This window comes from Mobula hypostoma, chromosome 12, assembly GCF_963921235.1.
Source record: "Mobula hypostoma chromosome 12, sMobHyp1.1, whole genome shotgun sequence".
NCBI lineage: Eukaryota > Metazoa > Chordata > Chondrichthyes > Myliobatiformes > Myliobatidae > Mobula > Mobula hypostoma.
Window position 1 is genome coordinate 42,885,145 of NC_086108.1, and position 27,512 is coordinate 42,912,656.

Here is a 27,512-nt window from a genome sequence, read left to right on the forward strand (position 1 = left end):
GTACCCTTCAGCCTCTATTGATAAATTTTCTTCTTGCAGTACCGTGTGTCCCCCAGAACGTCAATGCTTACATGGACTGTGATTCTGGACATATGTCAGTCTCCTGGGAATTTTGTGAAGGTGCATCATCATACATTGCCACTGCAGAAGGAGGTGACGTGCAGCGATGCAGCGCCAACGATACGCTGTGTGACATCACTGACCTGTCCTGTGGAGAGACCTACACTGTCACAGTCCTTGCGCACGATGACACCTGTGACTCTGCTGAAAGTCCTTCGGTCACAATGAGAACAGGTAACTGCAGCGAAGAGCAATTTCCTGCATTACTAATTCCTCTCTCCTTCACATTAACTTTGGTGCCTTCTCTATTAGAACATCCTTCTCTAGAATACATTTATTCTGGAGGACAGTGGTTAGCGCGAAGCTATTATAGCCCCAGGGGTTGAAGTTCTGAGTTCAATTCCGGTGTCCTCTGTAACTAAGTTTGTACATACTTCCCATGAGTATGTGGGTTTCCTCTGGGAGCGCTGGTTTCCTCCCACAGTCCAACAACATGCTAGTTAGGTTAACTGGTCATTGTCATTTGTCCTGTTATTAGACTAGGATTAAATATGTGGGTGGCTGGGTGACATGGCTTGTTGGCCCAGAAGGGTTTGTTCCATGCTCTATCTCTAAATAAACAAACATTTGCCTTAATATTTTGGTTTTAAAAACAATTCCAGAAAATTTAGCAGTTACCATGTAAGTGACACTTTATCTGTTGCTTTTGCCATTTCTAGTTTCGTGCATCCCACAGAACCTCGATGTCCATGTAGACTGTGACACAAACGATGCTTCAGTATTGTGGAGCCACACTAAAGGTGCAGTCTCTTACTTGGCAACTGCAGAAGGAAGTGATGGGCACCCAGTTTCCTGCGAAACGGCCAGTACCGAATGTCAGATAACCAACCTACACTGTGGACAGGTGTATAATTTAACTGTGACAGCCCTGGATGGTGTGTGTGACACCTCACAAAGCTCTCTGTTTGCATTCAGCACTGGTAGGTGTTTTGATGTGATTTAGTAAGTTTGATAATTAACTGTACAATTTTTCCTGAAAATTTCACTTACAGTGCACCTTCCATGTATCCAAATATCACACCACATTGAAGTAGAAAACTGTTAGGTATGCCTACAAAAGAATTATGCTAAATATTAAACGTTTTGATAAGCTGTCAACATCAGGCATGGAATGAACATTAATTGAGAAAACTTGCCACGGGGAATATAAGGTCCTTTCTATCAGTGGCTTTCAATAATCCATACAGTACAGATGCAGAGAAAAGCTGTAAATGCAACTGTTAGAAGTGTGGTAGCTGAATGACATATTAAAATGCAAATAGAAGAAAGCTTCAATTATCTAATATTTGACTATTCTGAAATCCAGATGGTTCGGATCTGACACACCAGCTGATACTTGACCTACAGCTTACCAGGGCTAACTTTCCATGCTTCCCCTCTGCTGAACCAAGTTTCCGCGCCCCCTTCCAACTCAGCTGGCCCTGGCTGGTTCCTGAGCTTCCGTTAAACCCACAGGGCCACGACTGCATTTCATCCTTCAAGCTCAGTTCAAGTAGAGACCAGTTTCTATACTTTCTATAAACTGACCAAGGCCCTGTTTTCTGCATACCCTTTATTACGTTCACTGGAAAAATTATCATGTCACTGTATAATATCCTCCCAAAAATTGAAATGTGTCAGTGTATTAACAGGAATATAATCCAATAGTCCAGAAAATCTGCTGGTCTGGTACCACCAAAGTCCTGAGAGTGACACTTTTAATGTAATCAGTACTGAAAGTCCTCCAAAACTTATAACATTAGATTGTTTCTAGATATTTTAGTGTTATTTTCAATAAAACCAATGTCCTCCTTGAGTGAAGCTAAGCTCGAAAGTGAATTTTGTGTTCTGAATTTTCTGTTTCCCCAGTAATTATTGCTTCCATTAGTTAAGTATTATAGGGGGCTCTTTGTTGATAACAAGTACAAAAATAAATCCACTATTCTCGCAAGCTCAAAAACAATTTTACTGACTACTTATATTGACAGAAGTGGATTTTAGCCATTCCCACCACGTCACAGTTACTTTGTGTTTCTGTAATATGCAGCCCCTTGTGCACCCGAACACACTTCCACCAGTCTGGACTGTGACACCAGGAGTACGTCAGTGACCTGGGCGAAGGCTGAGGGTGCCATGTGGTACATTACAACAGCAGAAGGACAAGATGGACACGTTTCACTGTGTAACACAACAGAGACGAGCTGTGACTTTGTGGACCTGCACTGCAGTCAGACATATTCAATAACTATAACGGCAGTGGACAGTGACTGTCAGAGTGTAAATACATCCATTTTTGAAACTGAAACAGGTAAAAATTCCTAGAGGCTTAAGATGTTTGAAAATCATTTCATTGTCACAGCAAAAAGGTTGTTCTCCAGACTGCAGTCCAGTCAGGTCACACTGTTAGTTTAAGAATTTGTAAAGACTCTTGTTTTCCTCTGAGTGGTGATAGAATTCAGCATTGTCAGTAGGTTTCTGCATGTCTTCTAGCATTAACCCTTTACATTAGAAGGTTTAATTTCTTCCATTTTCAGATAAGTGAGCCAAAGCCTTGTGACAAAATAACTTGTTAGAAAATTAAGACCCTGATGCACTGTATGTATTTGAATGAGAATATACTGTAATTACGTCATCACTGTGCATCTGTACAGTAAAAGTTTATTTTCTGTTGTGTATATTAATGGAAACAATTGAAACTCTGTACTACTATAATTAAATATTGATTCTTTTCTCTCTCCTCCTGTCCTGAAGCCCCTTGTCCCCCTCAGAACATACAAGCTGATTGTGCTGGTGTCACTGCCTTTGTATCATGGGAGCCGAGTAACCTCACATTGTGGTACACCGCTACGGCAGAGGGGAGTGATGGACACACAGCCACCTGTACCACATCCAAAACAAACTGTCTCATCCCAGATCTTCACTGCAGCCAAATATATAACGTCTCTGTACTCGCATTTGGTGAAACCTGCAGCAGCCTGCAAAGCTCCCACCATGAAATTCAGACAGGTAATATAGAAAGAGAGAACCTCTCTTCAACACATGAGGCCTTTTCATCTCCTCAAGACTGTTCACACTCAACAAAGTGGGTCCAGTCATCTTCAGACTAGCCTCCGATTATATATTTAATTGTTAATACAGGTCCACAATCCCTTATACGAAATTCTTGGGGCCAGTTGCATTTCGGAATTCAGAATTTTTCGGATTTCAGACCCCCCCCCCACCGATACCAACAAACACGTATTTAACCTGTCTCAGCGCGGAGGACTGTAAGACCCAGCGGCGCACTAAACCTATGCACATCCTCCCGTATACTTTAAATCATCTCTAGATTACTTATAATACAATGTAAATGCTATGTAAATAATTGTTATACTGTATTGTTTATGGAATAATGACAAGAAGAAATTTTATTTCCAACAAAAACATTCAATAAAACATAAAAATATACAGCTTCAAACGAACCGAATCAAACAAATGGTAAATGACTTATTGGAATAAATGTAGAACATCACTGTCAGTGTCGCTATAAAACTTCAGTAACTTGTCTTTCTGTTTATTTAAATCATGTGCAGTGGTAATTCCGACACTATTTTCTTCAGTAAGACGCCGCACAGACACACCACGATCAAGCTTCGGCAATAACTCCACTTTCTGTGTTATTGATAGAGAAGATTCCTTCTATTTTTCTCATTGTTACCCATAGGAGTATCTGCAGCTCTTTTTGACATTTTCACAGTGAAATTAAACGCAAAGTCAACAGTGAACACAAAACGTCAGCAAACAGCAAATGTACGTGTAACCAGTATGAGCGCTGAGCCACAACTGATGCCTGGCGGCCTCTGCTAGTGCTGCCACATCACACCTGAGTGACGTCAGCTGTTGGCGAAAAAAACTTCGGTTTTCAGAGCTTTTTGGATTTCAGAATTTCGAATAAAGGAATGTGCACCTGTAACCTAATTGCTTTTACTATCTCTGATTGAAATTCAAATTATAGGCTGTCATAAGGTTACCTGGGGTAAGAGTCTGTTTGCAGTGCACAACCTGCTCATCCTCATGGATTGCCTCTCAGTATAGAGAACCAGCTTGGCCTTCAGATCAAATTAGTGTCGGTAAACAACAGGTCATTGGGACAGTGGTTCTCTTAATTTCTCTCAGGATACCAGATCAGGTTTTATAACTGAAATGATTGATAATACTTGTTAATGACCGCAAAATCCATCTATCGATATTCAGTGAAAGCAGACAGGTCTGTTGGTCAGGCTTGCTCTTGACTTGTTTAACCAATGCGTAAATTGAGATTTCAATCTATAGAATATAAAGGTGACTTTGTCAGAGCAACCTAAGTTCTGTAAAATGTTGGCAACAACCATCTCTCCATCCTCTGGCACGAGCCTGATGAATTTTAATGTTTACATATTATTTTCTATAGCACCTTGTGCTCCAGATGAAATTGTCGCCAATGTGGACTGTAACTTCAACAGAGTGGTAGTTTCATGGGGCCGGACTAATGGAGCAAAAGAGTTCGATGTGACCGCTGAGGGAAGTGATGGTCATATACGCTCACACAACACAACAGAGACACGCCAGGAAATGCTGGATTTACACTGTGGACAGTCCTATAACATAACCGTAACGACACTGAGTTACAGCCGGCATGGCATTTCGAGTACTTCCATCCAAATACAAACTGGTAATACTATCCACTTAGTAGTATGCACAACGGAAATGGTCAGATTTATTAATTATGATACAGTCCAGGCCAGAAGAATTGATACAATTTTTTTTTATTTTTGAATAGCACCTTGCATTCCAGAGAACCTAGCAGCTGAGCTAACCTGCAGTTCAAATACAGTGTCCATCACGTGGAATGACACTGAAGGAGCCAAGTTATATACTGTCGCCGCTCGAGACAGACAAAAAGTAATCGCCTTATTCAACACAAGTAGTACAAGGGCTCAGCTCCCACATTTGCAGTGTGGTGAATATTTCACGATCTCTGTTCTAGCAACAGATGACATCTGCAGCAGTCCTCAGAGTGCAGTGGTGAATGTACTTACAGGTATCGCTCAATTCCATTTGTCGTTTGTTTGGTCCTTCTGTTTGACTACAGTTCGTAGTGCAGATTAGATTAAAGATCACGGCTATACTTCCTTTAATGCTTTTAAAGACAGTGAAATGTGAGGTTTCCGTCAAATCAAATCAGTGAGGATTGTACTGGTAGCCCACAAGTATCACCATGCGTCCGGTGCCTATGCTGCATGCCCACAACTTACTACCCTAACCCTACGTCTTAGGAAGGTGGGAGGAAACCAGAGCACCCAGACGAAACACGCACGGTCATGGAGGGGAAGTACAAACTCCTCACAGTGGCGGAAATTGAACTCTGATCTTACAGGCTGGCACAGTGCATTCACCACCACACTGCCGTGCTGTTTTTGAACAGAAACTCCATTGTAAAAACGTATTGTGTTTTCGTTTAGTTTAAAGTGTTTCCACTGATACTTTGATTGATGCTCTAATGATTCTGGATAACAGAGCTAACATTTTCCAAAGCTGTATGAATTAATGGATACACAATGTATTCTTTATTTTACTAACTACTTTACTGAGCTACTATTATGCTATGTTCAATAAAAATAGTGTACTGTACTCTTGTGAGAAGTGCTAGGGGCCTTGTCAAATGGCTGGCATTTCTTTCTGTAACTGTCAGGAAGCTCAAGACTCCAGTGCAGTTTGTCCGCAAATGTGGATGTCCTCAATTTCCCAAGAAATGGTGCCAGAAATTTCCCGATTGTGCTCAACAGAATCAGAATCAGGTTTAACATCACAGGCATATGTTGTGAATCTCGTTAACATTGGACTCCTCAGATATTACAGTGCAGAATCAGTCGCGAATTTACTTTGAACCTCTGCCTTAAGCATATTGCACCAACCCTTTGAAAACATTTGATCTAATTCCACAGTGTGCATATCTTTATAACTTCTTCATGCATCTCTTGCTGCGGTCCAAAAGCTCCTTGTCATTATGTATTTCATTTCTATTTTCAACCTCCCTATAAATTCTAATTTTACTCATTTTAATGTAAGAAGCTGTCCTTTAAAGGAAAATATTTTCCAACTCAGATAATCAAAAAATACTTGAAGAGCACAATACTGTTAAAACACAGCATGATTACAGTAATAAATGAAATTACACTTCAACACAGGAACAACACATTTAGTGGTACTATTACACTAACATAGAATTGAAACAATTCAATATAATTGTAATAAAATTCTATTACAATAGTATTAGCCATTATAATGTGAATAGCATATTGTAATAATAGCTATAAGAATAGAATACAGATTTTGGAGACGCATTGTTAGTAGCAATCTAAAGCATATTTCCTTTCCCTGTAGGACCTTGCACTCCTCAGAACACGGTTGCTGACATTGACTGCACTATCCATAGTGCACTGGCGTCATGGGAACAGAAGGGTGGGAGTGATTTCTCTATTGCAACTGCAAAAGCAAGTGATGGACATACACAATCATGCAGGGCGCAAGAGGGAGCCTGCGAAATTTTTGACCTGCACTGTGGGAAGTTGTACAACATAACAATAGTGGCTGTTAATCAAATGTGCAACAGCTCACAAAGTGCAGTGGTGACTGTTCAGACAGGTAACCACTTCTACTCGTGCTCTGTTTCAGACAATGTTTGCCCACATAAATTATACTTAAAAGTTCATGCTTGAATTATTTTCAATGATCATGCATATCAATTTTATATATGGTAAATGATATTTCAATGTTGTCAATCATATGTTATTACACAATATTACTTATACACTGTGTCATGGGTAGTAAAATCAAAATTCTATGTATCAATGAAGTCTGACAGCTATGGTTATATTTACGTATTTACATTCCAGATCAAAATAACAACAGCATGCTTCCATTTTGATATTGGTTTCCTGTTTCAACAACACTATATATTGCTACTTGGATTATGAAACTTACAATGAGGCAAAGATATTCTAGTGGACATAGAAAAAGATGAAAAAGGCCAAATAGTTGAACAGGTCCTTCCTTCACAGTTCACCCAATCAATTTTAATCTTGTATGCAAATGTTAATCACTGAAAGAAGTTCTTTGATCCTCCAAGCATGCATCGACTTGTAAGCACCTGATTTTACACTAATCCCTTTGTTAAGCTCTCCACATTCCTATCAACTCCTCCGATATTCTACCACACACCTACACAATAAGGCAATTAATCTCTCAAACCACATGTTAGGATATGGGAGAAAGCCTGAGCATGTAGAGGAAGCCCGGGCAGTCAGTTAGGACGTGCAATCTCCACACAGACAGCACCAGAGGTCAGGACTGAGTCCAGGTTGTTGGAACTGGATTCAGTCCAGCTGTGCCACTGTGCTGAGGTACTGTTAAACCCCAAAGAAAATTAAGCTAAACAAATATCACACCTTTCTGATCATTTAACCCAGATGGCACATTGGCCGAAACTCCTTAAGACAGGTGGCAGATCAACTGATGATCCCACTGGTGATAGCACAGGACAGTTAACATCTTAGTCCACATGTATTTTTTAACTCTTATGTCCATAGGCTCAGTATTTCAGCAACTGTCGTCCATCACATTACATTTAGTTATCTTTGATTCTGATAATTACCTTCAATCCACTTCTGGCTTCATTTAATCCTTACTGCTTTAAAGTTTTAATTTTTTTAAATCACTTCATCAGGAAGATCATTTTTTTTCTTTTTCTTTCATAGTAAATTTCTTTTAATCTAACATCCTGTCTCATGCAATTAAATTTAAAAATGATATTCTATATATCTAGTTGGCGTCTATATTAAACAATCTGCTATTATTGTAATTATTCATTACTATCAATATTTTGAAAACCAGAATGATAGGTCGGTCTTAATTTTCTGTGACGATTGTGAATTCGTATTCATCAAATTATTTTTTAAATCTACCACTTCATTTCTCCAATCATTTGTTCTTTCTGCTTGTTTGGTCTACGTTAGTCATAACTCTCACTTGGTCAGTTTATCACTGTCAATATTTAAAAGCACAAATAATGTTAGTCAATCTCTTTCACTTATCTTTGATCAAATTCTCTATTAATACCTCTAACATGCATTTTAGTTATCATCAACTGAGCTTTTTCTGACTGCCACTTTTATGAAACCATCCTTTTATTTTCAAAGCTAGTCACTTCTAACTGTGTTTCCCAGAAGTTATTTTGCAACACACGCTGCTATTAAATGGCTACCATATGATGTACGTATGTAATTGATACCAAACTGAAAGCTTCTTTCCTTTATAAAACGTAGCACCATGTATCCCCGAGGGTATTACTGCTCAGGTGGACTGCGATACCAATGATGCCTTAGTGTCATGGGAGCAGTCCGACGGGAGCGACTCTTACTTTGCTACTGCAGAAGCGAGTGATGGACTTGAGCACCAATGCAATGCAGTGGGAACAACCTGCAATATGATTGACTTGCACTGTGGAGGGTCATACAACGTAACAGTAACAGCTGCTAATGAGATGTGCAACAGTTCCAAAAGTGTACAAGTGTCTATTCAAACAGGTAATGTCTTCATCCTCAACTAGAAGCTGTTAACATCCTAACTCAAGTAACAAAGTAAAAATCAAGATAGTAAAACAACAGATGCAAAGAAAGGTGAAGGATAGGATTGTTCATGCAATATTACAATGTAAATATTAATTGTATTAGAGAGTAGTTAGATATGCAATACCACCGGAAGACAAAGATGTAAATTATTTTCTAGTATTCAAAGTTAGCTTTTCTAAACAGAAATTAAAATTGAAGCAAAGCAATCATTAGAAATGTTTTAAATGTTACAATATTGCCAGGCTACTAATTACTTTAAATAGCCTTTCGGAATAATAGTATCATAAGCATACGCTCTTTCCAAAAACAATTCCAGGACCATGCATCTCAAGGAATGTCTCTGCCGTTGTGGATTGTGATACTAATATTGCAAGAGTTTCATGGGAGCCAAGCAGTGGGAGTGACTTCTACATTGCCACTGCATTGGGAATCAACGAAGAAATACACTTGTGCTCTGCGGAGGATGTAACCTGTGAAATCAGTGACCTGCAGTGTGGACAGTCATACAATGTAACAGTAGTAGCTGTTAATGGAGTATGCAACAGTTCAGACAGTGCAGTAAGCAATTTTCAAGGAGGTAACCTGTTCTACTTTTCCATTTTAGTTAATTTCATGCTATGAGCAGAGAATTTATTGGGATAATCCATTGTGCACATGCACACGAGCACGCGCACGCGCGTCCCCCCCCCCCCACACACACACACACAGAAATACAGTATTCCTTTTCTTCTATGAATAAAAACTTTGCTAATTTTTGGCATAGATAGGGTAAAAAGTCAGAAACTCATTTTTTTCATTGAGATTGGGTTCTGAAAATAACAGGCCATGGTTTTAAGGTGAGAAGGAGGAGTTTTAAAGGGGAACAACAGGAATTCTGCAGATGCTGGAAATTCAAGCAACATACATCAAAGTTGCTGGTGAACGCAGCAGGCCAAGCAGCATCTATAGGAAGAGGCGCAGTCGACGTTTCAGGCCAAGACCCTTCGTCAGGACGGTCTCGCCTGAAACGTCGACTGCGCCTCTTCCTATAGATGCTGCTTAGCCTGCTGCGTTCACCAGCAACTTTGATGTATGTTGCCGTAGTTTTAAAGGGGATCTGAGTTTTACACAGAGAGTAGCTGAAATCTGGAACACGTGGCCAGAGATAATGGAAAATCCAGATGCAATTACTACATTTTGAGGCATTTAGACAGGCAATCGATCAGGCAAGGCATAGAAGGATTTTAGTTCCTAATTGGGAAAATGGGTTTGGTGTAGGTGGACAGAAGGTAGGCATGGATGTAGTTGGCCAAAGGGCCTTTTTTATGTTGTACTATTATAATACTTTATCACCCATATTTCTGTGGATGAGTGTTCATTTTTTCATCTGCCCATTGACTAATCCAGTTATATCTTCCCCTGGAATATACACCAAGTTGCTTCTTTATTAGGTACCTCCTGCATCTAATAAAATGGCCACAGAATGTGTATTCATGTCTTCTGCTGCTGTAGCCTGCCCACTTCAAGGTATAATGTGTTGTGCGTTCAGAAGTGCTTCCTTGCACATCACTTTTGTAATATGTAGCTATTTGAATTACTGTTGCCTTTCTGTCAGCTTGAACCAGTCTGGCCATTCACCTCTGACCTCTCACATTGACAAGGCATTTCCACCCATAGAATGGCTGCTCATTAGATCTTTCTTTGTTTCTTGTACCATTCTCTGTAAACTCTGCAGAACGTTGTGCGTGAAAATCCCAGGAAATTTGATCACAGAAAATCCCAATGGATTCAGATGTGTCTATTTTAATGCAAGGAGTATTATGAACAAAGCAGATGAGCTTAGAGCGTGGATGAATACTTGGAGCTATGATGTTGTGGCCATTACAGAGGCCTGGATGGCTCGGGGCATGATTGGTTACTTAGAGTGTCAGACTTTAGATGTTTCAGAAAGGACAGGGAGGGAGGCAAAAGAGGTGGGAGCATGGCACTGTTGATCAGAGAAAGTGTCATGGCTGCAGAAAAAGAGGAAGTCATGGAGGGATCATCTACAGAGTCTCTGTGGGTGGAAGTTAGTAACAGGAAGGGGTCAATAACACTACTGGGTGTTTTTTATAGACCACGCAATAGTAACAGGGACATCGAGGAGCAGATAGTGAGACGGATTCTGGAAAGGTGTAATAATAACAGGGTTGAGATTTTAATTTCCCAAATATTGATTGACATCTCCCTAGAGTGAGTGGTTTGGTAGGGGTAGAGTTTGTTAGGTGTGTTCAGGAAGGTTTCTTGACACAATATGCAGATAAGCCTACAAGAGGAGAGACCGTACTTGATCTGGTATTGGGAAATGAACCTGGTCAGGTGTCAGATCTCTCAGTGGGAGAGTATTTTGGAGATACTGATCACAATTCTATCTCCTTTACCATAGCATTGAAGAGGGATAGGAACAGACAAGTTAGGAAAGCGTTTAATTGGAGTAAGGGGAAATATGAGGCTATCAGGCAGAAACATGGAAGCATAAATTGGGAACAGATGTTCTCAGGGAAATGTACAGAAGAAATGTGGCAAATGTTCAGGGGATATTTGCGTGGGGTTCTGCGTAGATATGTTCCAATGAGACAGGGAAAGAATGGTAGGATACAGGAACCGTGGTGTACAAAGGCTGTTGTAAATCTAGTCAAGGAGAAAAGAACAGTTTACAAGAGGTTCAAAAAACTAGGTAATGATAGAGATCTAGAAACTTATAAGGCTAGCAGGAAGGAGCTTAAGAATGAAATTAGGAGAGCCAGAAGGGACCATGAGAAGGCCCTGGCGGACAGTATTAAGGAAAACCCCAAGGCATTCTACAAGTTTGTGAAGAACAAGAGGATAAGACATGAGAGAATAGGACCAATCAAGTGTGTATGGAACCGGAGGAGGCAGCAGAGGTACTTAATAAATGCTTTATTTCAGTATTCACTATGGATCTTGGTGATTGTAGAGGTGACTTACAGCGGACTAAAAAGCTTGAGCATGTAGATATTAAGAGGATGTGCTGGAGCTTTTGAAAAGGATCAAGTTGGATAAGTCACCAGGACCAGACGAGATGTACTCCAGGCTACTGTGAGAGGCAAGGGAGGAGATTGCTGAGCCTCTGGAGATGATCTTTATATCATCAATGGAGATGGGAGAGGTTCCAGAGGATTGGAGGGTTGAGGTTGCTATTCTCTTATTCAAGAAAGGGAGTAGAGATAGCCCTGGAAATTATAGACCAGTGAGTCTTACTTCAGTGGTTGGTAAATTGATGGAGAAGATCTTGAGAGACAGGATTTATGAACATTTGGAGAGGCATAATATGATTAGGAATAGTCAGCATGGCTTTGTCAAAGGCAGGTTGTGCCTTATGAGCCTGATTGAATTTTTTGAGGATGTGACTTAACACATTGATGCAGTAGATGTAGCACTATTGATTTCAACAAGGCATTTGATAAGGTACCCCACGCAAAGCTTATTGAGAAAGTAAGGAGGCATGGGATCCAGGGGAACATTGCTTTGTGGATCCAGAACTGGCTTGCCCACAGAAGGCAAAGCCTGGTTGTAGATGGGTCATATTCTGCATGGAGGTCGGTCACCAGTGGTGTGCCTCAGGGATCTGTTCTGGGACCCCTACTCTTCGTGATTTTTATAAACGACCTGGATGAGGAAGTGGAGGGATGGGTTAATAAGTTTGCTGATGACACAAAGGTTGAGGGTGTTGTGGATAGTGTGGAGGGCTGTCAGAGGTTACAGCAGGACATTGATAGGATGCAAAACTGGGCTGAGAAGTGGCAGATGGAGTTTAACCCAGATACGTGTGAGGTGGTTCACTTTGGTAGGTTAAATATGATGACAGAATATAGTATTAATGGTAATACTCTTGACGGTGTGGAGGATCAGAGGGATCTTGGGGTCCGAGTCCATAGGACACTCAAAGCTGCTACGCAGGTTGACTCTGTGGTTAAGAAAGCATATGGTGCATTGGCCTTCATCAATCATGGGATTGAGTTTAGGAGCCGAGAGGTAATGTTGCAGCTATATAGGACACTAGTCAGACCCCATTTGGAGTATTGTGCTCAGCTCTGGTCGCCTCACTACAGGAAGGATGTGGAAACCATAGAAAGGGTGCAGAGGAGTTTTACGAGGATGTTGCCTGGTTTGGGGAGCATGTTTATGAGAATAGGTTGAGTGAACTCGGCCTTTTCTCCTTGGAGCAACGGAGGATGAGAGGTGACCTGATAGAGGTGTATAAGATGATGAGATGCATTGATCATGTGGATAGTCAGGGCTTTTGCCCAGGGCTGAAATGGCTAACATGAGAGGCACAGTTTTAAGGTGCTTGGAAGCAGGTACAGAGGAGATGTCAGGGGTAAATTTTTTTATGCAGAGAGTGGCGAATGCGTGGAATGGGCTGCCGGCGACAGTGGTGGAGGCAGATATGACAGGGTCTTTTAAGAGGCTCCTGGAGAGGTACATGGAGTTTAGAAAAATAGAGGGCTATAGGCAATCCTAGGTAATTTCTAAGGTAAGGACATGTTTGGCACAGCTTTGTGGGCTGAACGGCCTGTATTGTGCTGTAGGTTTTCTATGTTTCTATGAAATCTCCCAGTATGTGAGATACTCAAATCACCTTGTCTAGTATGAACAATCATTCCTCAGTCAAGGTCACTCAGATCACATTTCTTCCCCATTCTGAAGTTTGGTCTGAACAACAACTGAATGCCTTAACCATGTCTGCATGCTTTTACGCATTGAGTTACTGCCAAATGATTGGCTCAAAATCAGAACCAGGTTTAATATTACTAGCATATGTTGTGGAATTTGCTGTTTTGCATGGCAGTACATTCCAATACATAATAATAAAAAAGTATAAATTACAATAAAAATTATAATTTTTAAAATTAAATGAAATTAATAGTGAGAAAAGAGAGCAAATAAAGAAAAAAATAGTGAGGTAATGTACAAGGATACATTGTCCATTCAGAAATCTGATTGGGGGAGGGGAAGATGGTATTCCTAAAATACGGAGTGTGTGTCTACAGGCTCCTGTACCTCCTCCCTGATGGTAGCAACGAAAGGGGGCATGATTGGGGGGTTCTTTAATGATGGTTGCTACCTTTTGGGGGCATCGCTTTCTGAAGATGTCCACAATGCTGGGGAGGCCAGTGCCCAGTGTAACTGGCTGAGTTCACAACTTTCAGCAGCTTTTTCCGATCCTGTGCAGTGGCCCCTCCGTACCAGACGGTGAAGCAACCAGCTGGGGCGCTGTCCACAGTACGTCTCTAGAAATTTGTGGGAGTCTTTGGTTATATACCAAGTCTTCTCAAACTCCCAATGAAACATAGCCACGGTTGGGCCTTCATTGTAATTGCATCAGTATGTTGGGCCCAGGATCGATCTTCAGAGATGTTGACACCCACCAACTTCAAACTGCCCTCCCTTTCCACTGCTGATCCCTCGATAAGGACTGGTATGTGTTCGATTAACTTCCCCTTCCTGAAGTCCACAATCAATTCTTTGGTCTTACTGACATTGAGTGCAATGTTGTTGTTGTAACACCACTCAACCAGCTGATCTATCTCACTCCTGTATGCCTCCTTATCACCACCTGAAGTTCTGTCAACAATAGCTGTGTCATCAGCAAACTTCATAGATGGTGTTAGAGCTCTGCCTAGCCACACATATTATCTAATTAGATATTTATATTAGCTGTACCTAATAAAGTGGCCACTGAGTCTATTTTCAACTTTCCTCACTATCAGCTTCATGGCCAATTTTTATATCAGCTGAAATCTTCCGAATTGTGGTGCCTACTTTTAAGTCTATCATTAATAATGAACACCAAAAGCGAAGGACTTTGTCCTGAGTCTTACAGAGCAAACGTAGCAGCTTTCCAGTCTTATAGTCCAGTTCAGTACCCTGTGTTCCCTGCCACTTACAGTATTTTACTCTCCTCCATCTCCTCTAACTTTTTAAAATGTTTAATTTGGAATCATGCTCCCATATAGACACGTAGAAGCATGATATCAGTTCAATTACCAAACCACAACCCTTTTCTTTAAATTGTGTTTCAGTAATTGAAGTGATATCATGCTTCCCATGTCTATCTGTGTCTATGCCTATCTCCTATTTCACTTAATAGTTTTCTCGCTTTGAAGTTACGGCAATAGCATTGGCAAAGCTTACTTCTAAGTTCTTTGTTTGCAAAATCACACTTACTAACCCCTTGCCTCCCATATCAGGTTTGGCTGATCTCTTTTCTAAATCTACACTCAAGTTCCCATTCTTTAATTAAATCTAATTTAAATCCAGTGCAATGCTCCATTGAACAATGGAGCCAAGATTTCTCAGCTTTTGTCATCGTCTCTGCAATAAAGTCCTGCATTCTATTTGCCGTCCTAATATTTGTAGTATTGCATTATAACTTAGTGTGGTGATCACCCTGTGCTGCAACATTCTATGGGCAATGTCCATTTAAACAATATTCTGTATTTTTATCCAGCAAATCAGATAACTTACATTATATATATATTATATTATCCTCCAAAATATGCCCAGACACTCACTGTGTGTCCTTTAGCAGACTCTTTGTGAACTTCTCCTAACATGCCTTCTTGTGCTGTCAGCAAGTTTGACTACAATACACTCTCCATCTTCATCTGAAATATTAACACGTTGCAAGTATTTGAGGTGCTGCTAGTACAAAATTGCCAACTTTAAAATGACTTGCACAATGCTTTCCTCTAATACAACACTCAAGAAATAACAGACATTTTTTTTCAACCTTCCAGTGCCATGTAATCCACCATACCTTGAAGCTAATGTGGACTGTGCAAACAACTCCATGTTGCTTTCATGGGGCGACAGCAATACAGCAATATCATATAGGGCAGATGTCAGTGCTAACAATGAAGACCTGCTTTACTGTAACACAACAAACACAAGCTGTTACATTCAGCAGCTGAGCTGTGGTACCAAGTACAACGTGTCTATTTATGCTTCTGATGGAGTTTGTAGGAATATAATTGAAACTACATATGAAGTCGGCACAGGTAAATGTACTACTAATACTATCCATTATTCTACATCAGTGCTTTCATTTAAAACCTTATTTGTTATGAAAAAAGATTATATTAATATGTACTATACATATTACTTTTTACAAAAATCCTGTCTATTTATAGGCATACAAATAGCAACTGCCTGACCAGTTTTATTCTAGTTTAATACGACTGGTGTTCATTTCATCTTACTTGTTATTCCATCCATGTTGACATTTAGTTCCATGTGTACCAGAAGACATCGAAGCCATATTGGGTCCTGCCAGTAATGGAGTACAAGAAATTGAGGTCAACTGGATGGACAGTCACTGTGCTGAAGACTATGAAGTAGATATTAATGGACAAATTGAACAGGATCCGTTCTCCCTGTTTATACTGCGCTCATATTGGACAACCAGAACATTCTTCCAGTTCCCGATTCCTTGCAGTTCCACATATAACATTTCTGTTACAGCTCGGAATTCAGCAGGAGTTAGCAGCCCAAGCACTCCTTTAACTGGTATCAGTGGTAAGTGATAGAATTAAAAACATAGAAACATAAAAATATAGAAAATAGGTGCAGGAGTAGGCCATTCGGCCCTTCAAGCCTGCACCGCCATTCAGTATGATCATGGCTGATCATCCAACTCAGAACCCTGTACCTGCATTCTCTCCATACCCCCGATCCCTTTAGCCACAAGGGCCATATCTAACTCCCTCTTAAGTATAGCCAATGAACTGGCCTCAACTGTTTCCTGTGGCAGAGAATTCCACAGATTCACCACTCTCTGTGTGAAAACAGAGCACATTTTCACATACGAGGGGTGATTGATAAGTTCATGGCCTAAGATAGAAGGAGCCAATTTTAGAAAACCTAGCACATTTATTTTTCAATGTAGTCCCCTCCTACATGTACACACTTAGTCCAGCGGTCGTGGAGCATACGGATCCCTTCTTTGTTGAAGTGGTCCATGGCAGGTGTGATTGATAAGTTCACGGCCTAAGGTAGAAGGAGATGAGTTATTAATTTCAAACTTTCTGCATAATCACTCAGAGTTGAACTGCACGTGCATGTAACGAGAGCGTCTTGGACCTCCAGGTGGTCCACAGCAGGGGTGATTGATAAGTTCGTGGCCTTGGGTAGAAGGAGATAAGTTATACAGCTCTTGTTACATGCGCGTGCAGTTCTACTCTGTGTGAAAATGCAGAAAATTTGAAGTTAATAACTCATCTCCTTCTACCTTAGGCCACAAACTTATCAATCACCCCTGCTGTGGACCACTTCTGGAGGTCCAAGACACTGACTTCTACAAAGAAGGGATCCGTATGTCCCACGACCACTGGACTAAGTGTGTAAATGTAGGAAAAATAAATGTGCTAGGTTTCCTAATATTGACTCCTTCTACCCTAGGCCACGAACTTATCAATCACCCCTCGTATTTGAAATCGCATCATACTGTTAAACGATTCCTACAGCTCTGTACTGTTGGGACTTAGAAGATATTAATGTACAAGAAAATAAATACAAATCATGTGTTCCGGTACGTTTTTTTATATACACAACTACTTCCTTCTTAATCCAACCTTAGCCTTCTACTTCGATGACTACATCATCCTCTTCAATGTTTTGCCTCCTAACTGAGTTGGATGGTACTGACCTTACTCAGTGTCACTGTTTTATTGAAATAAAGCCAGGGAATAATCTCCATTTGTTTCTCTTGAATTGCCCGATCATCTTTCTTGGCATGCTTCTCGATCTCATTTACAGATACTCCTAAACAATATTATCCAAAAATATCAGGCTCCCTATATACCCTGATGACACCTAAGTTCCATCTCACCAGTGCCTCTCCCTTGGTTGGCCTTAAAATTGTAGTGTGGACTTTCAGCCCAATTGAATTGATATTACCCAACTTCCTTCACATGTTGTGGAATAAGTGAAGAAAGATAAGCTAGCCAGATCTGAGACTGGCAGCCAGTGGGCAAATCAGACCCTGTACAGGGGCGTCTGTTCATCAGAGAATATGAACCCAGTTGGGGAGAGGGGCAAGGAGAGATGTGAACTGGTCTTTGATAGATCATTGCCTTGTGACAAGTCTTGGGTAGAGATCAGTGGCCTATATTAAGGTTCATTAATAGAAAGAATCAATTTTTTGGGCTAGGGAGAATCAGAGGGCAATTATGAGTGAGAGGTGAGAAAGTATTTGGTAATGTGGCGGTAGCGTGCAGGAATGGCCTAACAAAGAAGAGGAGGTAAATTAATAGGCCCCAACTAAATAGAATCTCAATGTGGCATGGCCATTAAAGCTTGCTTTTTTCCAGGAATAAAGGGGAGAAGCTCTCTTCTACAATCACTCTGAGCACCGGTGCCCCACAAGGCTGTGTACTCAGTCCCCTGCTGTATTCACTGTACACTCATGGTTGTGTAGCCAAGTTTCCATCAAACTCAATATATAAGTTTGCTGATGACACAACAATTGTAGGCCGTATCTCAGGTAATGATGAGTTTGAGTACAGAGAGGAAATTAAGAACCTGGTGGCATGGTGCGAAGACAATAACCTATCCCTGAACGTTAGCAAGACGAAGGAATTGGTTGTTGACTTCAGAAGGAGTAGCAGACCGCACGACCCAATTTACATCGGTGGTGCGCAAGTGGAACAGGTCACAAACTTTAAGTTCCTCGGGGTCAATATCACAAATGACCTGACTTGGTCCAACCAAGCAGAGTTCACTGCCTAGAAGGTCCACCAGCACCTTTACTTCCTGAGAAAACTAAAGAAATTTGGCCTGTCCCCTAAAACCCTCACTAATTTTTATAGATGCACCGTAGAAAGCATTCTTCTAGAGTGCATCACAACCTGGTATGGAAGTTGTCCTGTCCAAGACTGAAAGAAGCTGCAGAAGATCGTGAACACGGCACAGCACATCACACAAACCAATCTTCCGTCCGTGGACTCACTTTACACTGTACGCTGTCGGAGCAGTGCTGCCAGGATAATCAAGGACACGACCCACCCAGCCAACAGACTTTTTGTCCCTCTTCCCTCCAGGAGAAGGTTTAGGAGCTTGAAGACTCGTACGGCCAGATTTGGGAACAGCTTCTTTTCAACTGTGATGAGACTGCTGAACGGATCCTGACCCGGATCTGGGCCGCACCCTCCAAATATCCAGACCTGCCTCTCGGTTTTTTTGCACCACCTTACTTCCCATTTTTCTATTTTCTATTTATGATTTATAATTTACATTTTTAATATTTACTAATTTTAACTATTTTTAATATTTAATATTTGTAATCCAGGGAGTGTGAAGCGCAGATTCAAATATCGCTGTGATGATTGTACGTTCTAGTACTGATTGTTTGGTGACAATAAAGTATAAAGTAAAGTATAACCAGTAATAGACCTCAACTAAATAATGTGGTCGAGCTTCTCCTGTTATGCTCTAAAAGGATCTTTGCGCAGGGAATGTCATTGCTTTGCACATGACCTGATTCACTCCTGCCATAGAGTATTAATAACTTGTTCTTCAACTTCATCATCTAACCTGTAATCTTTAACATTGATAAGGACAAGGGCAGCAAGCACTTGGGAAATCAAGATGAAGATCAGAGATGAAATTTTTGACGGTGGAGAACGTTCAAGAGCCAAATGACATTCCATCCAAGTCACGTATCATCTTGACCTTCAATTATTACTGTATAATGACTAAAATATGTAGGAAATTAGATAATATCAACTCAATTGTGCCTGAAAACTACACCAGAATTTTAAGGCCAGTAAAGAGATAAGAGAGGTGCTGGTGAGATGAATCTAGATGATCAGGGTACACATGGGACCTAGTAGGCTTGATGCTTACTGAACCTGCTACAGAGATCAAAGTCATCTCTGATACTTCAAGACCATTTCTGCCACCCCAACCCACCTCTGATCCAAAAATACATGTCTCTGCTTTGAATATACTCTAATGACTAACTCTCAGGATTTACTGCACTTTGCGTTAAGAAATTTAAATAACAATCAATTTACTCAATGCAAAATTCTAGTCTCTTCACTCAAAAGAAAAGCAATCTCTTGCTGGCATTTTAAATTCAGCATTATGCAAGTAACAAACCAATCATGAATAAATAATATTTTGTATTTCAGTTCCTTGCTCTCCAACCAATCTAAATTCTTCTTGGGAAAATGGTACACTATTTCTATCGTGGAAGGAGTCGATTAATGCCGCAGAGTATGTTGTGTATGAAGTTTCCAATTTAGAAAGAAATGAGATTTGCAGAACATCAACTCTCTCGTGTAAAGTTTCAAATGTTCAGAATGATACAGTTGAAATTGTTGCTTTAAATTCTGCTGGCGAAAGTGAAATCACTCCAGTAATTTTTTTCTAAGGTAAGTCTTTCTGCCTTGAAAATACATGATAAGTCATTGAAGGTTTATTCTAAACAGATATACCAAAAGGGTTTTTTGATTTTTTTTGTACTACAGATTTTTTTTTGTGTATTAGTAACTTAATATAATTGAGAGAAATAGTAGACAAATTTCCTTATTAAAATGTGCTTCTATAGATTTGATTTGTTCAGCTTGTGGTCAGATGCCCAAATCTATTATTAAAGCATGTTTTGCTTATTTTTATTCCAGTAATTTACGAGCCTGACTGAATTTTTTGAGGATGTGACTAAACACATTGATGAAGGTAGAGCAGTAGATGTAGTGTATATCGATTTCATCAAGGCATTTGACAAGGTACTCCATGCAAGGTTCATTGAGAAAGTAAGGAGGCATGGGATCCAGGGGAACATTGCTTTGTGGATCCAGAACTGGCTTGCCCACAAAAGGCAAAGAGTAGTTATAGATGGGTCATATTCTGCATGGAGGTCAGTCACCCGTGGTGTGCCTCAGGGATCTGTTCTGGGACCTCTACTCTTCGTGATTTTTATAAATGACCTGGAGGAAGAAGTGGAGGAATGGAAATTAAATTTGCTGACGACACAAAGGTTGGAGGTGTTGTGGATAGTGTGGAGGGCTGTCAGAAGTTACAATGGGACATTGATAGGATGCAAACCTGGGCTGAGAAGTGGCAGATGGAGTTCAAACCAGATAAGTGTGAGGTGGTTTATTTTGGTAAGTCAAATATGATGATAGAATATAGTATTGATGGTAACACTCCTGGCAGTGTCGAGGATCAGAGGGATCTTGGGGTCCGAGTCATAGGACACTCAAAACTGCTGCGCAGGTTGACTGTGTGGTTAAGAAAGCATATGGTGCATTGGCCTTCATCAATTGTGGGACTGAGTTTAGGAGCCAAGAGGTAATGGTGCAGCTATATAGGACCCTGGTCAGACCCCACTTGGAGTACTGTGCTCAGTTCTGGTTGCCTCATTATACGAAGGATGTGGAAACCATAGAAAGGGTGCAGAGGAGATTTATAAGGATGTTGCCTGGATTGGGGAGCATGCCTTATGAGAATAGGTTGAGTGAACTCAGCCTTTTTTCCTTGGAGTGACAGAGAACAAGAGGTGACCTGACAGAGGTATATAAGATGATGAGAGGCATTGATTGTGTGGATAGTCAGAGGCTTTTTCCCAGGGCTGAAATGGCTAGCATGAGAGGGCACAGTTTTAAGGTGCTTGGAAGTAGGTACAGAGGAGATGTCAGGGGCAAGTTTTTTTACATACAGAGTGGTGAGTGTGTGGAATGGGCTGCCGGCGATGGTGGTGGAGGCAGATACGATAGGGTCTTTTAAGAGACTCCTGGACAGGTACATGGAGCTCAGAAAAATAGAGGGTTATGGGTAAGCCTAGGTAATTTCTAAGGTAAGGACATGTTCGGCACAGCTTTGTGCTGTAAGTTTTCTATGTTTCTATGTTTCTAATCATTTGGTCTGATGTTTAAACTTGTCAGCAAGCTTTGTGTTTTCTGCTGCATTTGATCATCTAAAACCCTGTTACCCTTCTATAGCTGCTTGAAGATTTTGATTTTTTGGGAGGTATTCCATTTCATATCTAGCCATTATTCCATGAAAGTGCAATTAGTGGCTTCCCAATTATACTTAGACTTACTAAAATGAATGTTGCTTAGAGAAAGGTACTGCATCCGTAACTAAATCAACAGTTACTATGAGACGTGTGGTAGTTCCTCTGTATCGAGAAATTATATTTATTTCTCATTTTCATAGACATACTGTATAGAAACAAGCACTTCAAAAGCAAAAGACCAAATACATTATAAATTGCATGTAAAATGTAGAGGGAAGGTGGAAGGGAAATTAAATGAGTAAGAATGGCTTATATAAAATCTGAAAGACAATCTAAAAGGAAACGTAGGAATGAGAGTTAGTATATCATTAACAATAGTCGGTGGACTAAAATCAGCACGAGGTTTGCAAAGCACTGAAGTGTTTTTGGCTCTTTTCAGCAGGCTGCAATCAGCGTGTGGCCAATAAAAAAATGGATACGCAAGCGGAGTGGCGTTTGTGTGAGTGGGCCAGTGTTAGACTGGTCAGGCTTTGGCTCAACGGGTTTGGGTGAGCACAGGCATAGGTGCTAAGTAAGTTGCTAGTATTTTTTTTTCTTTGTCAGTACAGAGCTAGTGCACTGAGAATGGCTCTGGAGGTAGCGGTTTGTTCTTTGTGTGAGATGTGAGAACACTGGAAGACCTCCAGTCTCCCTGATAGCTTCATCGACACAAAGTGCACCATGCTGCAGTTCCTTAGAGAATAATTTAAGGAAATGGGGTTGCAGCTGGATGTCCTTTGACTCATATGGAAAAATGAGGAGGTGATAGATAGGAGCTACAGGGAGGTAGTCACCTCTAAGTTGCAGGAGGCAGGTATCTGGGTGACTGACAGGAGAGGGAAAGTGAATAGGCTGCCAGTGCAGACTACCCCCATGGCCGTTCCCCTCAATAATAAGTAAACTGGTTTAGATACTCTTGGGGGCAACGACCTAGCGGGGGATGCCGCTGCAACCAGGTCTCCGGCACTGATTCTGATGCTGTGGCTCAGAAGGGAAGGAGTTAAGATAAGAAGAGTGCAGTAATGATAGGGGATTCCGTAATTAGAGGAGCAGAAAGCAGATTCAGTGCATGAAAGGGACACCCAGATATGGATGTTGCCTCCCAGGTATCAGGGTCAGAGATGTCTCGGAATGGGTCCATGGAGGGTGAAAAGCCAGAAGTCATGATACATATTGGCACCAATGACATAGGTAGAAAAAGGGAGGAGCACCTGAGTGAGAATACAGGGAGTTAGGCAGAAAGCTGAAAAGCAGGACCTTCAGGGTAGTAATTGCTGGATTGCTGCCTGTGTCACGTGCCACTGAGGGTAAGAATAGGATGATTTGGCAGATGAACACATGGCTGAGGAATTGGTGCAGGGGGCGGGTTTCAGATTTCTGGTTCATTGGAATCTCTTCTGGGGAAGGTATGACCTGTACAAAAGGAGTGGATTACACCTAAATCTGAGGGGGACCAAAATCCTTGTGGGCAGGTTTGCTAGAGCTGTTGGGGAGGGTTTAAACTAATTTGGCAGAGGGATGGGAACTGGACTGATAGGACTGAGGATGGAACAGTTGGTATACAACTAGATGCAGTGTGTAGTGAGAGTGTGAGGAAGGACATGCAGTTGGTGGGATGAGTTAAAGTGTAACGGGGGGCCAAAATTAAAAAGGGTTATTGATACAGGACTGAAGGTGTTATACTTGAATACATGCAGTGTACAGAATAAGGTAAACGACCTTGTAGCACAGCTAGAGAGTCAGGGCAGAATTGAGTGTCATTGCTATTACTAAGGAGAAGGTGTTTGGGAAGCTGAAAGGTCTGAAGGTAGAAAAGTCATCTGAACTAGATGGGCTACACACCAGGTAGCTGATGAGATTGTGAAGGCATCAGTAATAATCTTTTAGGAATCACTAGATTCAGCAATGGTTCCTGAAGACAGGAAAATTGCAAATATCACTCCACTATTTAAGCAGGGAGGGAAGCAGAAGGAAGGAAATTATAGGCCAGTTACTTCAGTGGTTGGAAAGATATTGGAGTCTATAATTAAGGATGAGGTTTCAGGGTACCTGGGAGGCACATGATAAAATAGGCCAAAGTCAGCATGGTTTTCTAAAAGTGAAATCTTGCCTGACAGTTCTGTTGGAACCCTTTGTGGAAATAACAGGTAGGGTAGGCAAAGGAGAGTCAGTGGATATTGTTTATTTAGATTTTCAGAAGGCCTTTGACAAGGTGCTGCACATAAGGCTGCTTAACAAATTAAGAGCCCATGGTATTACAGGAAATGTACTAGTATGGACAGAAAATTGGCTGACTGGTAGGAGGCAAAGTGTGGGAATAAAGGGGCCCTTTTCTGGTTGGCTACTGGTGATTAGTGGTCTTCCACAGGGGTCAGTTATTGGACCACTTTGTTTCACATTATACAGTATGTGAATGGTTTGGATGATGGAATTAATGGCTTTGTGGACAATACAAAGATAGGTGGAGGGGCAGGTAGTGTTGAGCTTGCAGAAAGGCTTGGACGGATTAGGAGAATGGACAAAAAAGTGGCAGCTGGATTATAATGTAGGGAAGCGTATGGTCATGCGTGTTGGTAGAAGGAATAAAGGTGTAGACTATTTTCTAAACGAGCAAAAAAAAAAATCAGAGGTACAAGGGGACTTAGAGTCCTCATGCAGGATTCCCTAAAGATTAACTTGCAGGTTGAGCTGGTGGTAAGGAAGGCAAATGTAATGTTAGCATTCATTTCAAGAGGAAGAGTATATAAAAGCAAGGAAATAATGCTGAGGCTTCATAAGGCATTGGTCAGACTGCACTTGGAGTATTGTGAGCTGTATTGGACCCCTTATCTGACACTGAAGAGGGCCCAGAGGAGGTTCACGAGAACGATCCCAGGAATGAAAGGGTTAACACGAGGAGTGTTTGATGGCTCTGGGCCCGTACTGACTGGAGCTTAGAAGAATTAGGTGGGGGGAATCTCATTGAAACCTATCGAATATTGAAAGGCCTAGCTAGAGTGGATTTGGAGAGGATATTTCCTATAGTGGAATTCTCTCAGAATTGAGGGACATCCACTTAGAACAGAAACGAGGAAAGATTTCTTTAGTCAGAGGGTAGTGAATCTGTGGAATTCATTGCCACAGACAGCTGTGGAGGCCAGGTCATTGGGTATATTTAAGGTGGAGGTTGATGTGATTAATCAGAGCATCAAAGGTTATGGGGAAGTGTCTTGTGGTCTTATGAAACATTATCTCTTCCTCCTTCCACAGATGCTGATTGGCCTGGTAGGTACCTCTAGAATTTCTATTTTTGATTTAGACTTCCGGTCTCTGGTTCCTTATAGTGGTCTACATTTCACCTTGACATCCTTTGTCATTATTCTTCCACTCTCATGGAATCCAGCAAAGTTTCTGATTATGGACAGGATCACCTCCACTTCCCCCAGGGATTCCAGGATTGAGGTACAATGAGTTCACCATTTGAAGGCACATCTAATATGGAAGGACAATTTGAGGAAACAAAAGGGAGTCAAAAGAGATGCCACAAGTCACAAAATACGGAGAAATAATTTCAGATGAGAAGCACTGAGAGAACACCAGGGCAGAGTGGATTGTTATGATAGAGCTGGAGAGATTGTGAAAGCACCAGAAATCAGGAACTAACTGGTGGAAATGGGTGGCAGAAGTCAAAAGGTCCATGTAGATCAATAGGTATGAGTATGACAATCAAAAAGTAAGAGTGTTGCAGTTATCTTGGACAGAATATTGATCCAAGAAAGGGCACTCCAACTATAGGAGGAGATGACATTACAGAAAGTAGTAGGATTTTTCATAAATATTTGAAAAGTTAAGAAGTAGTCAAGAAGTCAATTAGAGTATTTGGGAATTAAACTAAAAGTTCAGTTATTGAGGATAAAGGTTCCGTAACTTCTTAAATATGAAGTTTAAATATAAGAGGTGGCCGATTAGGAAAAGGGGAGGTGCAACGAGACCTGGGTGTCATTATACACCAGTCATTGAAAGTGGGCATGCAGGTACAGCAGGCGGTGAAAAAGGCGAACGGTATGCTGGCATTTATAGCGAGAGGATTCGAGTACAGGAGCAGGGAGGTACTACTGCAGTTGTACAAGGCCTTGGTGAGACCACACCTGGAGTATTGTGTGCAGTTTTGGTCCCCTAATCTGAGGAAAGACATCTTTGCCATAGAGGGAGTACAAAGAAGGTTCACCAGATTGATTCCTGGGATGGCAGGTCTTTCATATGAAGAAAGACTGGATGAACTGGGCTTGTACTCGTTGGAATTTAGAAGATTGAGGGGGGATCTGATTGAAACGTATAAGATCCTAAAGGGATTGGACAGGCTAGATGCAGGAAGATTGTTCCCGATGTTGGGGAGGTCTAGAACGAGGGGTCACAGTTTGAGGATAGAGGGGAAGCCTTTTAGGACCGAGGTTAGGAAAAACTTCTTCACACAGAGAGTGGTGAATCTGTGGAATTCTCTGCCACAGCAAACTGTTGAGGCCAGTTCATTAGCTATGTTTAAAAGGAAGTTAGATATGGCCCTTGTGGCTACAGGGGTCAGGGGGTATGGAGGGAAGGCTGGGTTCTGAGTTGGATGATCAGCCATGATCATAATAAATGGCGGTGCAGGCTCGAAGGGCCGAATGGCCTACTCCTGCACCTATTTTCTATGTTTCTATGTTTCTATGAATAAGAAACTAAGTTTACAGGCAGAGACACTTCTGGGATCAGGAATTTCAGCGATTTTAAAATATGATGTTGGTGATGAAAGAAACACTCATTCCTCTTTCTGAGAAGGTGACAGTCGGTAACCAACATAGCACCATAACTGAATGAATAAGGAAAAAAAAATCAGGAAATATTCCCAATACAGAGGTTAGAGTTATTTCTGAAGCAGAGAAAAATGCAAAGCAATGTGAAAAAAGCAGGTCAGTGTAATTAGCTGGGATTGTTCAAAGAGCCAGTGAGGAAATAACATTGTAAACTTCTATTCTTTCATGTTCCTAACTGAAGAAAGGGGAAAAATCTTCAGTAAGTTAGATATTTAATGAAAATGTTTAACAATGCAGACTTTAATTGTTCCCTGTGTTCATTCTAGGCTATTATTCCTCTTCAAAAGAACAGATGACCATATATTGCATGAAGGAATAAAAAGGATGCACAGTATGGTTACAACTGTAGTTTAAAAGGCTGCAACAAATTATTATTAACAGTTGTTACAAGATTGTCAGTATATCTGGTGGTTCAACTGGAACACAAAATGCAGTCAGCAAAGAAATCTACTAAAAGTAATAAATATTTTAACATGTGAAATTGCCAAAATCTGATCTCACGTTGACATCAAAAATCATATTCCATTTTGTTTAGTCAGCTACATTAAAATATCTTTCTATCACATTGACTGTTTACCAACTATGTCTAGTAAACAACTAGCCATCTAGAAAATTGTAAAAATGTCTCTGCATGGGTAGTACTTAATTGTTTTCCCCGGAGTTATAATTATCACATAATACTCCTCAGAAGGGTATGCTAATAGAACTGATGTGTCCTGTAGATGTTAGATTGTCTATATATGTGATGCTAATATAATGACTTTTTTAAATGTTATGTTTCTATTATGATTATTTACTGTGGCACAACTTCATAATGTAAGAGTAAGTGAATAGAATGATTTTATTTCTCGGTGATATACAAAGAGAAAATACAACTTCACTGTAGAAGCC

The 27,512-nt window shown here is 40.8% G+C and overlaps 1 protein-coding gene across 1 annotated transcript; it reads left to right on the top strand.

Moving 5' to 3' along the window:
- Window positions 1-71: 71 nt before the first annotated feature.
- Window positions 72-26,976, top strand: LOC134354520 (fibronectin type III domain-containing protein 7-like). Its single transcript, XM_063063442.1, has 13 exons — window positions 72-294; window positions 780-1,040; window positions 2,147-2,407; window positions 2,851-3,105; window positions 4,529-4,789; window positions 4,898-5,158; window positions 6,502-6,762; window positions 8,442-8,702; window positions 9,064-9,324; window positions 15,530-15,790; window positions 16,020-16,307; window positions 19,922-20,164; window positions 26,888-26,976. Exons 1-12 carry the CDS (start codon window positions 72-74, stop codon window positions 20,161-20,163), a joined length of 3,096 nt encoding a protein of 1,031 aa, XP_062919512.1. The 3' UTR covers window position 20,164; window positions 26,888-26,976.
- The last annotated feature ends 536 nt before the right edge of the window (window positions 26,977-27,512 follow it).

Excerpts from the sequence above, each read along its gene's own strand:
- LOC134354520 (XM_063063442.1), top strand. The coding sequence starts at position 72 with ATGGACTGTGATTCTGGACATATGTCAGTCTCCTGGGAATTTTGTGAA. Across the intron at positions 8,703-9,063 it reads ACAAGTGTCTATTCAAACAG|GACCATGCATCTCAAGGAAT; the intron begins GTAATGTCTTCA and ends AAACAATTCCAG. Across the intron at positions 9,325-15,529 it reads AGTAAGCAATTTTCAAGGAG|TGCCATGTAATCCACCATAC; the intron begins GTAACCTGTTCT and ends TCAACCTTCCAG.